Raw genomic sequence first — 14045 nt, forward strand, 5'->3', positions numbered from 1 at the left:
CAAGTAGAAAATACAGATAGAACAATTCAGAGAAAGACATCACAAAGAATACATCCAGGGTTACGGTGGGATTCGAACCCGCTACCTCGAGATAAAACAAGTTATGGTGCTGGAGAGCTTTAAATTTATGAATTATTTTTAACTATATGTTTTTTTACCTTTAAATCTGTTTTTCTCAAAACATTATTTTTTGTTACTTAGGTACATATATCTCTTGTTCTATACAATTTAAAAAGATAAAACTTGGTAGGCTTATACATCATTGATTGTTTTATACAGTAAACCTCAAATTTAGTTAAAAATTTAAACATTTTGAAATCTGGAGTAAAATTTAATTGCCGAAAATCAGCAAAAATTGGTATTTTGAAACAGTCAATTTTTTATTCTGCAAAAAATTGTGCATTTTAGTCTAATTTTAGGTATACTGTATACTCTAGGCTATATATTGTGTGTATAATTTTTTTCAGACAATTATATTGAGTAGTTGTAGTTTTATATGTACCTTACTGATGACATAATTTGAAAATTTAACAAAAAATTTGCCTATAAATTGTATGAATAAAAATTATTGTCTAACTTAATTTGTATATTTTACTGCAGAAATACATTAAAAAAAACCTAACAAATAAATATTAAAAAATTTAGAAACCTATCATTAAAATTAAATTTTTTGTAGCAGTTATTGCAAAAGTCACTTCACGCCGCATTTTCGTTCAGCGAGATGTTCAATGTCCCCTTAACGATCAGGCCACTGAACTGTTTGCAATTATAAATTTTATTTTGCAGAGTTTTATGACTTTTTTGTCAAATTATATTATCGAACTCACGGTGTTAGCAATAATTATGTTTTTCATAACAAGAATTAACATTTTTATAGCATTTTTCTTAGCAACATAAATTTAATTTAAAATGTAATGGCTGTTTTCGTCATTACATATGAAAATATTTACCCCGACCTGCCCCAATTCAGGGCATACGGGTAAATGTTTATTAAAACCAAGTAAAAACATTAAAGAACATAAAATACATAAAGTGCATAAAATACATAAAATACAAAATTCATATGGCAACAGCCCGTAAACTTTGCAAGCGAGCAATACTGTTGAACAAAATTAGCTATCTACAATTAGTCAGAATATTATATCTTTAAGAAAACATGACAAATATATCTGGCATGTATGTTATGAAAAGTCCAGGTCAACGGACCCTAAAATATGGATTAAAAGCACAATTAAATTTAAAACACCAGCAATATTAGAAGCAAATGAAATATAAATTGAATGGCATAATCAAATGGCATAAAATTTAAAAACTATTCGTCATTACATATAAATAAATTAAACATTCATGTACACATGTGATAATTAGTGACGGTGTGTTTAATATCCCGCGAAATCAAAAAAAGATCTATAATTGTAATTCAGTTGTCATTTCACGAATATTTGGGGAATATAATTTCTGATGAAAATTTTCTATGTCGGGTGATTTTAATTTCAATTTTTGTGTCAGTACCATTAGTAAAGACATCTCATATTAAGTGTAAAGTTCGGCAGATATGTACTATTGTTTCATACATTTAGGAAAATGTTCGAGTTATAACCCTAAACAGGTAGACGGAATTTGATAATAATATGGGATTTTATAACTACTATTCAAAAGAAAATTAAATACGACTTCACCATGAAAACAATATACCGCTGCTTCCTTATTTGATCAGCATTTAATTTTGTTTTCTTTTTTATCCTTTACTTTTTCTTCTATATGTTCTACTTCTTTTTATTCTTCCTCTTCATATTCTTCTACTTCTACTCATTCTCTTCTTCTACTACTACAACTCATTCTCTTCTTAATTCTACTTCAACTCATTTCATTTTCCTACTTCTAAACTCATTCTCTTCTACTTATTCTCTCTCTGTCTTCTTCTCTTTTTCTCTCTTAACTTCTACTTTTTCTTCCACATCACATCATGTTCTTCTTCTCCTACATCTTCTTATACTTATTCATATTCCAAATACACGAAAAATATTTTTTAAGCTGGAAGAAGGTAATATACTGCATTTTTTACCATTGTTTTTTTTTTTTTTTTTTTTTTTTTTTTTTTTTTTTTTTTTTTTTTTTTTTTTTTTTTNGAGCTGGAAGAGAAACATCCATTTTATAAATTATTTGTCCCCCAGAGAGACATCAAGCAAGACAATTTTGAAATAAACTATCTAATGGAACGAGTGGTGGATAGCAAACGAACCGTCATTTTGCTCACTAAGTAAGTGTCATTCTCTTAACTATTTTTAGCCTAAATTCAATCGATATAATAGCAGTTTAACACAGTGAGATCAGCTGTCCATGTGGTTGCTGGATAAGCAGTAAGAGCACTTTGCTGGAGTAAATTAAAATAATTGGAAATAATAAGAAGCAGCTTGCTCAAAAACTTTAGTTTGCTGGCTGTAGATAAGGATGAGGTTCATGCACTTGGCTGAAGGATATAATGTAGGAAAAGCCATGACACACTTAGCTTAAAGTCTTTTATTACCATTTTTTCTTATTTAGGGATTGGTCATTTCAAATCCAATTTCATTAAATACCGACTATAAGAGAAGGGTATGATATTTTTAATGCCAAACGAACATTTGGCATAAAAAAAAGGGAATGTCACCAATATTTGGCATAGGTAAAAAAAGATGTACGTAACACATTGATTGTGAATAATGCTGCTTTTAAGTATAATATTGCGTAAACCAGTGTTTCCCAAAGTGTGGTACGCGTAACCCCAGGGGTACGGGAACAGTTTAGCGGAGTAAGCCTCCACACGGTCTTTTATAAGTAATCCGCGCAGACTATTTAAAAAGTGAACCAGTTGTGCGCATGAACCCAAAACCTTTTATAAAAGTAATTGAGAGAAATTTACCATATATATTTGAGAATTGAATCTGTAGTGGTGGACAAGTGAATAAGGCAAACCAATAATATTCATAAATAAAACAAATTTTTAGTCATATATTTGCTACCACTTTCATATTTTAACTAGATTTTGTATTAAATGAGTCGTTCACAGTGGGCTCGGACTACCTATAAAAAACAGTGTGGAGGCTTTCAGTATAAGGAGGTGTTGGTTACGCGTTCATATGCGAAATATCTTGCAAGAAACGAAAATTTCAAAACATTTTATTTAAAAACAAAGCTAGCCATGAAAATTTACGATTACGCAATTTTGTATTGGCTATTTTTTGCAGAGTTAGCAGTAAATAATTAGTGGTGTCAGCAGCCAGTTGTGATTTTTAAATTTTGTGCCTTTTTTATAGTAAAAAATACATTCATTTTCTTATTAGTGGTACATAGCGTTACGAAAAATTTAGAAAGGGTACACAAAAATCATAGGTTTATGAAACACTGGCGTAAACCACAGTTTTGTGAAGTAAAAGTGACTCCAAATTTAAAAATAAATAAAAAGTGGTAGCAAGATTTCTTCTAAGTTAATCCTAGCGTCAAACTACCGAAGAGCGCTCTGAAGTAAATTTCACCCCAGATTAATAATATAATTAAAAAGTGGTAGCAAGATTTCTTCTCTCAAAGAAAAGCTGGATAAAAAAGCACATCACTCCTTTTTTTCTCTACTCTTAGTATTCAAAAAGAGCGGAGCAATTCGCCTTTACAATTAACATAACATTCTATTTCCAAAATAATTCTTTGTTTTTACATTCATTTAAATCATACGAATTATAAAAAAAAACTTGAGGTTAACAATTTGTTTTTTCTTGAGAGTAATATGCCGTTAAAGACAAAAATTAAACTTATCTCAGTTGCTCTTACGTTCGACGAACTACTAAAAACGATTCAAATTGGTAGCATAATTACTTCATCACAACTTTTAATTTCCAAATTAGGTAACTAATACATTAGGTGGTTATGATGATAGATTATTAACACGTTCACGCCTGGGTGACCCACCAGTGGGTCACGCTAGATTGTCTCATCTTGGCAGCGCACCGGAGTAAAAACTGGTAACAAATAAATTTCATATTTTAGTTTTATTCCGGGAATAATAAAAATCCATAACTACCAATTGTTTTTAACGGATGCAATTTTTATATTGAATTGCTTCTTCGCCGTGATAAATTTCTTTGCAGTGAATTGTTATTCTTGAGAATAGATTAACTCCTCCCGAATATTATCTAATATTGAAATAGTTCTTCTACCAGTGTTTTCTCCTTTCCGTCCCGCTTTCAGGCGCAACACCCGGCGTGAACGTGTTTAAAAATAAGCTCCTGAAGCGGATCACTAATTATCTGTTTATTAATCTTTAAATATTAAGTGGTAATATTAAAAAAAAACTCAATAAATGCATTATATACTACCGTTCCTCTCATGTATTACTTTCTACATCATCACAATGGAAAAAAATCCGGAATTGAAACTCCTTTACAAGTAAATAAATACATTTATAATTTCATGCTATTTAGAACCGAAGTCAAGCATCACTGGCTACGGTCAGTGTGCGGGTGGGTGACCCCTTGGATCAGTCTGCGTAGGGACCGAGGGTGTGCGGTATTGGTCCTCGTTAAACTGTACTACCGTAAAGTGCTCGACTTCGCGCGCAGGTCGTCGGGCTACCGAAGCGGGGGTGCCATCCCCTCCGCAGAGGATCAAAATTGTGATGGCATGTCTCCGGATCATCCTCCGGGATGTTTCCCAGACCGTCGCCAATAGCCCATTGTGCAGCTCTAGTGCGACGTAAATTAACAACAACAACAACAATAGAACCGAAGATGTCTGGATCTTCTCTGTTTATAAAGGGCCATATCATTTTACGTTTATAACCAATGACAATTTTTGAAGCGGTTAGACGAAACTATACTTTTTAGGATTTATAAAGAAAATTAAAAATCTTCGAATCACAAAACCAATAAATATTTTTTTTCTAAATTGGAGGAGAATACAGAAGAATACCTGTAGCGTATCTACCACTATAATTATTTAATTCCAATTCACCTTGTCGGTAGCCAAGCCCTACATTGATAGATGGAACACAGTGAACAGTTGCCTTGCTATTTGTGACTTCGACGTAGTCATCACGCTGTTTCTACTCAGTCTTAATCACACGAAACGTGGGCCCGTAATCACTCGACTGAAAATCAAAACATGGAAGAGATTATGTGGACAACCGTCAGCTTAACACGGCCCTCACCACCAGCGCTCAAAGTCCGGAGCTCTTACCGCAGCTCTTAATGCACGAAACAGCAATGAATCAACTAGTGATGTTCATTCATCGAATTCTATCCTAGATAAAATTCTAGTGGGGGAGTATTGTAGAGTAACTACCTCTATATTTGATGAATTCAAATTCACTACTATATAACAAATGTTTACTAGATTTCATATATTTCGAACTGTTCAGCATTAAACCTAATGTCTGATTCTATTCTCGGATAGGCACTATCTGATAAACGAGTTCTGCATGGAGATATTAAGAATGGCATTTGCGAATTCATTGGAGATGAAATTGCATCGGATCATCCTTGTGAAAATTGGACCCCTTCCTCCCATCAAAGAGATGGATCAGAGTCTAAAGATAGTAATGGAATCCTCAAGGTGTCTCAAGTTCGGAACGAGGTTATTCTGGGAAATGTTGCGATACGAAATGCCTGAAAAAAGTCCGAATATTGATGATTATGAACTGCTAGATGACCAACCTGATGATGTGCCTTTGATACAAGAACTCTAGATATGTCGTGAAATTTTAATTTTATAAATTTAACCTTTGATGGATCTATATTTTTTATTTTATAACTATAATAAGTAGTTTGCAGTTAAAATTAATAGCTTGCAGTAAATTGCTGTTTGTAAGAAACGTAATGTTCAGTAGAAAAAATTAAAAACTATGAAATACGTTTTAAGTTTTTTCAGTTTTGATTATAACTCGGGAAGCTCTCATGAAATACAAGCTATTTAATTCATAGTAGTTAAAGACTCAATCATATTAACTATTCAGAATGTTTAAGGCTATTTTTCCCGTTTTGCAGATAATGATCACTTAAAATAACGTACCTATGAGTCAACATTTCTCACGTGCGAAACAAAAATAACAGTTTTGTCACTGCTATGCAAGAAAACATTGTAAAATACGATCAGAAAAAAAATAAACAACACAAAATACGCTATAATGTTTTTTTTTTTCTCCTACAATTTCGATTGTAAATCGAAAAACTCTCGTGAGATGCATGCTATTTCATTCATGGTAGTTAAAAACACAATCATATTAACTATTTAGAATGTTTAAGCGCAATTTTTCCGTTTTGTTGAAAATGATCACGCAAAATAACATCTATGAGTCAACATTTCTCACACGTAACAAAAATAACAGTTTTGTTACTATTATACAAGAAAACATTGTAACATATAGTTAGAAATTTGATTGCATCTCGAGAATTTAACATAAGATGCATGCTTTTAAATTCATGGTAGTTAAAGATACAATCATATTAACTTCGGACTCCGGTCAATCCTCAGCTCCACTAAGACTCACACAGTACATGCGATATACGTCCTCGTAAAATGTGTGGAACCGGAAGTCCGGACTCCGGTCAATCCTCAGCTCCACTGAGACTCACACAGTACATGCGATATACGTCCTCGTAAAATCTGTGGAACCGGAAGTCTGGACTCCGGTCAATCCTCAGCTCCACTGAGACTCACACAGTACATGCGATATACGTCTTCGTAAAATCTGTGGAACCGGAAGTCCGGACTCCGGTCAATCCTCAGCTCCTCTGAGACTCACACAGTACATGCGATATACGTCCTCGTAAAATCTGTGGAACCGAAAGTCCTGTGGTCATTCTCTAAGCAGTACCATGAATACAGGGATCAGGAAAAAATTTCTTTCCCCTACAGATCTATGTATAATTTGAGTGGCCTCACGAATTACGATAGCATGTCTTCAGATCATCCTCAGGGATGTCTCCTAGACCGTCGACAATAGCTCATTGTGCAGCTCTAGAGCGACGTAAATTAAGTGTCTACCTACCTATGTTCAAGTATCACAAGCAAATTCAGCGTCAAGAGTTTCACAAAGTATGATGACGAAGTATGGTCGCAGAATTCGTATTATAAAATGTGAATGAAACCACGTTATTCTTACAATGATATTTTCGCTTTTAAAGCGTGTTTATATAAACTTAAATGATGAAAAGAGAACTAATAAAATAAACTTAAAGTTTTCAACTAAGCAATTGGAAAATTGTATTAAATTCTGAACATCACGTTTTAAATAGTTATAGAAAGAAATTAAAATTATTTTAGTTTATTTAATTCTGTTGGGATATGTTTTTCAGTATTGCGCATGATTTTTATTGTGTTGTGTAGTTATTTACTTTCTCGCTATTTTTCATCCCGTACGAAGAACGGGTATTCAGCTAGTTAATAACAAAAAGAAAGTCATTTAATAAATTATTTTATGAATAAAGTATAGTTTAATAAGAACCTCGAGTGAAAGTTATGAGGTTTGCACATACAATTTAAGAAAAATAATAATCTGCAAAAAAAAAAATTTTTATACTCCTCGACAGGTGTTTGCAAATTATATCATGTGAACCAAAACCATAGTAACTGGATTTACATGTTAAGCATCTGGTATAATATAATGTATTTTATAACATTTTAAAATTTAAAGCATCAGTAAATCTTTCAAAATAATAATCAGGAAAATCGCAATAATTGGGGATCAGAATGAAATGTACGATTTTAATTGTAATTAATGATATGAAATGTGTCCAAAAATTATTCCCGAAAAACGAAATAACTTTTACTGATTTATTCCTAAATCCAGCTCTGTAGGCACCGCCCTTGTTGACTAGTTTCAGAAACACATATTATCGCGCATTTCAAAACTCTTGTACGTTTGTCTGTGACGAGCTAGATAAAGATTAAACGCCTTAGAATACCCATAATGCCTCACAAAAGGAGAGGCTTGAGGATAAAAATTGTTTTGAAATGACTTAAAATCAGGACCGCGGAAACGAAAACGGAAAAAAAAATTTGAAGAAGTTTGGAAAATTTGTTGTTATTGTTGTAGTTTATTTATGTCATTATACAGTAGCACAGATGGGCTATTGGCGACGGTCTGAGAAACATCCCTGAGGGTGATACGAACAAATGCCATCACAATTTTGATCCTCTGAAGTGGGGAGGGAGAGCTTCCCCACTTCAGTAGCCCGACAACCTACGCACGAAGTCAAGCACTTAACGGTAGAATAGTTTAGAGAGTATACGAATAACACACCCCCTCGTTCCATGGCAAGCTGATGAAAGTAGTCGACCACCCGCTCACTGACAGCAGACAGTGATGAGGAAAAATTTACTCACCTCTTACTCCGGTTTGTTAAAAGCTAGAGCATGTACAGTGAGCCAAATAAACGGACCAAATTGAATAACTTTTGATCTAATAATAGGATCTTTAAGCTCTGGAACTTTATCTTAATAATTTGAGGGGGTAAGATCAAATATGCTAATTAATTAGTGTAGACGATATTTAAAGTTACGAATTCAGCCACATAAACGTTTTTTCTCTGAATAAACAAACATTTTTATCAACAGATTCGGATTTCTGGCTCCCAAAATTTAGAGCATAGCCGCAATCTGAAAAATTCGTTCCCGCAGACAAAAAAGATAAATTTTAGTAAATATTTATTATTGCTTATTATTTTATTTAATAACAGTTGAAAAAAATTTGAATTAAAAGGTATACATTTTGTTATGTCATTTTAAAGTATGTAATTCTACATCGCAAAATACAAAATTTGAGCGAAATCGGTTGAATAGTACTTGAAAAATCAAGGTTTAACTATAAGACTTTTTTCTAAATGTAAAGATTCGATGATTAGATTAAAAGTTATTCAGGGTGGTCCATTTTTTTCGCACTGTACCGACACCTCCTATAACTGTTGTTGTTGTTGTTCATTTACGTCGCACTGGAGCTGCACAATGGGCTATTGGCGACTGTCTGGGGAACATCCCTGAGGATGATCCGAAGACATGCCATCACAATTTTGATCCTCTGCAGAGGGAATGGCACCCCCGCTGCTATCCCACTCCTATAACTAAGAGCCTCCACACGGTTTTTTGTAAGAAGTCCGATCAGACCACTATGAAGGTAACCAATTAGTGAAAAAACCATTTAATATGAAATCTATTAAAAAATTAGAAAGTGATAGCGACTGTCTGTTGGTAGCGATATGTCTAAAAAAAAATTTCATTCAAGAATATAATTGATTTGTTTTATTTACTTGTCAACCACTATAGATTCAATTCTCAAATATATATAATAAATTTCTCTCAAGTACTTTTAAAATAGAATTTGGGTTTACGCGCACAATTGGTTCGCTTTTTAAATAATCTGCGCAGACTACTTATAAAGAACCGTGTGGAGGCTTTCTAATGTAGGAGGTGATGACTGTACACTGTAAAAAATTTTCGTGACGAACTCCTAACATCAGTGACAACAAGTGATGTTCCATTACACCAAAACCCAGGGAGAATTTCAAATTCTGTGAAACACCTAGAAAGCACTTTTACACAACTTGGTGTAAATTAGCCGTCATCAACCACTATTTTTGTTACTCACTAAAATTTATAATTACTGTAAGATATGATACACATATGAGTCAGTACATTTATTTTTACTGGATAATAAAAAGTAAGAATGTGTAATTTCAGTTGCATGCATAAACTAATTCTAAAAAAAATATGAGTTTGTAAATGAGACAAATCCGTATCAGAGAGAAGATTAAGAATTCGAATTAGGCTTAACAGACTAGGGGTAGATAGAATTATACGTCATAAATTATTTAAAACTGTTTGCAGAGAGCTGAAATTTAAATATAAATATCCATATCCCAGAACTAAAAACATACATACATATCTTTAACGGCAAACTTTAATTTCTACTGATGAAAAGCAACATTTGAGAAGGCGCAAACATTCGCCCCAACTCATTATAGTGAGAATTGGATACGTGCACTTTAAGAAAAAAAAGCTCAGTAATACCCACATATGTGACCAATGACGTCAGGGCCAAGTGTTCGCTTATAAGCAAAACGGCGCGTTAAAGTTTAACTCTGTTTCTTCACAAAAGTTAGAATGTTAATTGACTTGATGTTAATTAAATACAGTGCCGTATCACACATCGTTTTTGTTGAACTACAATTTTTCCTCGTCTACGTCTTTTACTTTACTTAGATTTATTATTTGTGTTGTTATGGGTTTACAACTACTAATGTTCAACTACGTAACCATGTAATTTTGAACCCAATCCAGAGGACAAGGGAACTCCTGGATCAAGTATTGGTAGAAATTTGCATTCGTGGATGATTTTTTGATTGAACTAATCGCATTTGCGTTAACTGGAGAGGAAGACCACGAGACCCTCCCACGGTTAGCCTAACTCAGGGGAACTCTAACCCGTGATCCTTCTACCACTGAGGATATTTCACGTCAGCGCTGTGGTCGGTGCAAGCCGGATGCAGATTCGTATCTGCCAGATATCGCTGGGATTCGAGCCCGGCTCACCTCATAGGAAGACGAACGCTTTATCCCCTGAGCCATTGCGGTTCAATAGAATATTTTGTAACCAGTCATATTCTAATACCAAAAAAAAATACTCTCTCTGTATCAAGCTATTCTTAACTATTTAGTTTTTGCTCTTAACTTGTATAATTAGTTTTGCTGGTCGGTTTTCGAAATCATTGATTCAAATTTTTTATGCACATTTTTAGTTTATAAATATTTTATACACATATACACATTCCCTTAAAACATATGTATAAAATATTTTTTATCCCTCACGGTTTTTAATGTGCATTATTTTATTTGTTTTGGGATTTGATTTCTTTAAAAGCACAAATCTAAAATATTAAAGAAAAATGACAGAATTTTTTTTTTTAATTTGTTGATTATCTTACAGCAAATACGTTCAAATCTTATTTAAACCTCACAACTGTTCTATGTATACTGATAATTTGCTTTATTTCTATTAATCTGGAGAAAAGAATTGGACAGTTAATCTCTAACTGACATTCTCAATACCTATCATGATCACTTTAAGAACTTTCTTCTAACAGAAAGTTTATCCGTTAAATATTATCTCCCTTTTTGATATACTTTATCAGGAATAAAAAAAATCTAAATAATTTTACATACGTTACTTATAAGTTCAGTTTATCAAAATTATGGTGTTATTATTTCGGATTGATCTGCAGTTAAATGGTTATTCTTTTGTATCGAAATTTATAATTCGACATAACTTATGGTGGAGTGATTTTTAAATGTGTGAATAGTATTGCGCATATCTTTTCATTTACCATGTTTAAAATGAAAATAGTTTTAGTGATTTTAACAGCACTGCTTAATATTTCTATGGCAGTTAAAACAAATCATAATTTGTGTCCATTCCAGTTATTGTGTTCATGTATTAATGTTAATGGAACAAAAACAGTAACAGTTACTTGCCAAGGTATGCGAAATTTAATGAGTGTTAAAAATGTGGTGAAACATTTAAAATCAAAACCGATCAAACTATTAAAAGTGAAACGATGTGCAGAAAAAAATTTAGCTTTTCCAGTATTTAATAATCTAACGATATTTGAAATCAGAATAAACTGCCCACTTCGAACTATAGCGGACAAGGCTTTCGTGGAAACTCATTCTTTAACGAGGTTGAAGATTTCTTCAAGTTCACTTCAGAAAATTCCTGCCGCCATTAATCAAGTCAAGGCTTTGAAAACTCTTGCTATTGTGGGCGGCCCATTAACAAGAATCGGAGGCCGACTACAGAACATGACTGAACTTGAAAAACTCTCTTTGAAACATAACAGGATAAAGGAAATAACTGCCCATACCTTTTCGGGTGATAAAAAACTACAATCAATAATACTAGCAAGAAACAAGTTGAGAAGTATAGCACCTGGAACATTTGATCCTTGCCCGAATTTAAATCTGGTTGATTTGGAAGACAACTACCTTCAAACAGTTGATGGCTTATTTAATAATCCAAACTTGAAGGTAAATGTGTCAAATTTATTTCGATTTTTACGTTTTTTCTCTCTTTATAAATATTTACTTTTAAAACAATAAATGAGAAATGGGCTGTAAAAAAATGAGAAATATCAGAAATATGTCACAAACGTTAATAAGTCTCGTGCTATTTTGTTTTGTTTTATTAGTTTAATTTACATGCATGCAGCTTATTACATCATGCATTACTTTTGGTATATATTGTTAGAATCCTTGTCAAAAGGAAAACTTGCCAAATGAAATACTATGGTTTTTATCAAATTAAATGCTGATTAGAGATCGCTAAGTGATATTTATAAACGAAAAAAAATATACAAAAACGCTTCCCGAATATGACTAATTACTATTGAGGGAGGTCGGGGTACAAAATATCTGTTTGCCTGTTGAGATAATTCTAATAATTCTTTTTAATTACTTCCTGTTTCAAACGTTAATCAAACAGTTGTTGTTGTTGTTATTTTTAACCCTTTCGAGCCGACTGTCACAAATACGTTCCAGCAGAAAACCGTATCAATCAGGGTAAAAAGATAAAACTGGTAATGAAAGTATTTCTTTAGCAGTTTATTTCTGGGTGGGGTTATAATTGTTTGATTTATTTAATTCACCATTACTTTTTTCAAAATAAAACTATTTTGTTATACTTTGAATTAACTTTGATTACATATATGAATAAACTAACAGTAATTAAAGTAAAAGCAAAGTAAGTCTGTCAAATTAGCAACGACTACATTTAAGTTACCGTTTTTTATTTAATTACATCCTGATTCTGATTTTGTACGAATGCTTTTTTGAATCACCCGTCCCCAAGGGGATAATCTTTTCTATACTTCGCTTGCCTTGAAAAGAATTTGTCAGAGCTTGGTACCATTCCTGTTTTTTCTTGACTTAAATATTATTTTGAGTGACATTTTCAGAGGTATTTATTAATCAGGAAAAATCCCAAACTGCCAACTACTGCGCTTTTTACAAAGTATTTTAAAAAATGCTAAAACAGCGGATCCCAAAAGGTGTTCCGCGGAACCATAAGATTCCAAGGAAAAATGACAGAAGTTCCGAGAGTTTGAATATTTTTAACCTTATTTAGATATTTTTAATATTTATGTCCAATCAATTATTTAATATATATATTAATAACAATATATTGCATAAGTTATGAAAAGATTAGGCATTTGTAAGAAATTTCTGAAATATTTCTCATCGCGTTTTTCAATTCAAAATAAAATGACTAAATTCAAGAATAAAAAATTTTATTTTTCTGAAAACTACTCTCTTAGTTTATAACAGCAATTTTTTAAAAACCATAATTCGGCTTATATTATTCATTTTCAGCATAGGCATGCACCAAGAAAAAATTCATAATATTAAGCATTTCCTTGTACACCTCAAGTAGTTTCAAAATAATTAAATCTTTTTATTTCTTTTTTTGGGGGGGACCACAAAATTAAAACAATCATTTACTACGAATGTAGACTATCTCTTTTAAAGCTTTGGCATATAATTCAAGATGCTTTCCTCTACGTAAAACTGCAGCTTTGTGAGCAGAAAAATGTGGTAGATTATAGATTTTGATAAATTTAGAGACAAAAAAATGTAGCTTATTTTTATTATTATTATTAATAATAATAATATTTGAAATATATATATATAAGTGAACTTGATTATTTAACTTCTTTTAACTAAATTTTATAGTTAAAATAAATATAATTTATAATTTTAAAATGGTGAAAATATATTTAGTTTCATATGGAATTAGTACAACAAGGCAACCATAATGTTAAACAAAAAACTAATAATATATTATTTTTTTAATGAATCAACCAATTGTTGTAATATTGCACAATTCATTTTATTTTATTTTATTTTATAACCGTCGTTGAACAGCCGACCCAATTTCATGGGTTTACGACTACTAACGTTCAACTCCGTAGCCTTGTAATTTTGAACCAATCCAGAAGACAAGGAAACTCCTGGATCAGTACCCCCAG

General features: G+C 32.2%; 2 protein-coding genes across 3 annotated transcripts in view; both read left to right on the plus strand.

The window, feature by feature from the left end:
* The window catches only part of LOC107457293 (protein toll-like), a 17269-nt gene extending 16785 nt beyond the window's left edge, over positions 1–484 (plus strand). Inside the window, exon 7 of the mRNA XM_071185755.1 lies at positions 468–484. Coding sequence (XP_071041856.1) covers positions 468–484 — 17 coding nt within the window. The remainder of the gene's footprint in view (positions 1–467) is intronic.
* A 10556-nt stretch (positions 485–11040) lies between these two features.
* LOC107457297 (protein toll) overlaps positions 11041–14045 on the plus strand; it is an 18064-nt gene continuing 15059 nt past the window's right edge. Inside the window, exon 1 of one of the 2 annotated variants that reach the window (XM_043044585.2) lies at positions 11041–12048. In XM_043044585.2, the coding sequence (XP_042900519.1) occupies positions 11350–12048 (699 nt within the window). In that variant the 5' untranslated portion in view covers positions 11041–11349. The remainder of the gene's footprint in view (positions 12049–14045) is intronic. The other variant, XM_043044587.2, reaches the window with a different exon arrangement.

The sequence above is a fragment of the Parasteatoda tepidariorum genome, chromosome 9 (genome assembly GCF_043381705.1).
Source record: "Parasteatoda tepidariorum isolate YZ-2023 chromosome 9, CAS_Ptep_4.0, whole genome shotgun sequence".
In the NCBI taxonomy this organism is placed as follows: domain Eukaryota; kingdom Metazoa; phylum Arthropoda; class Arachnida; order Araneae; family Theridiidae; genus Parasteatoda; species Parasteatoda tepidariorum.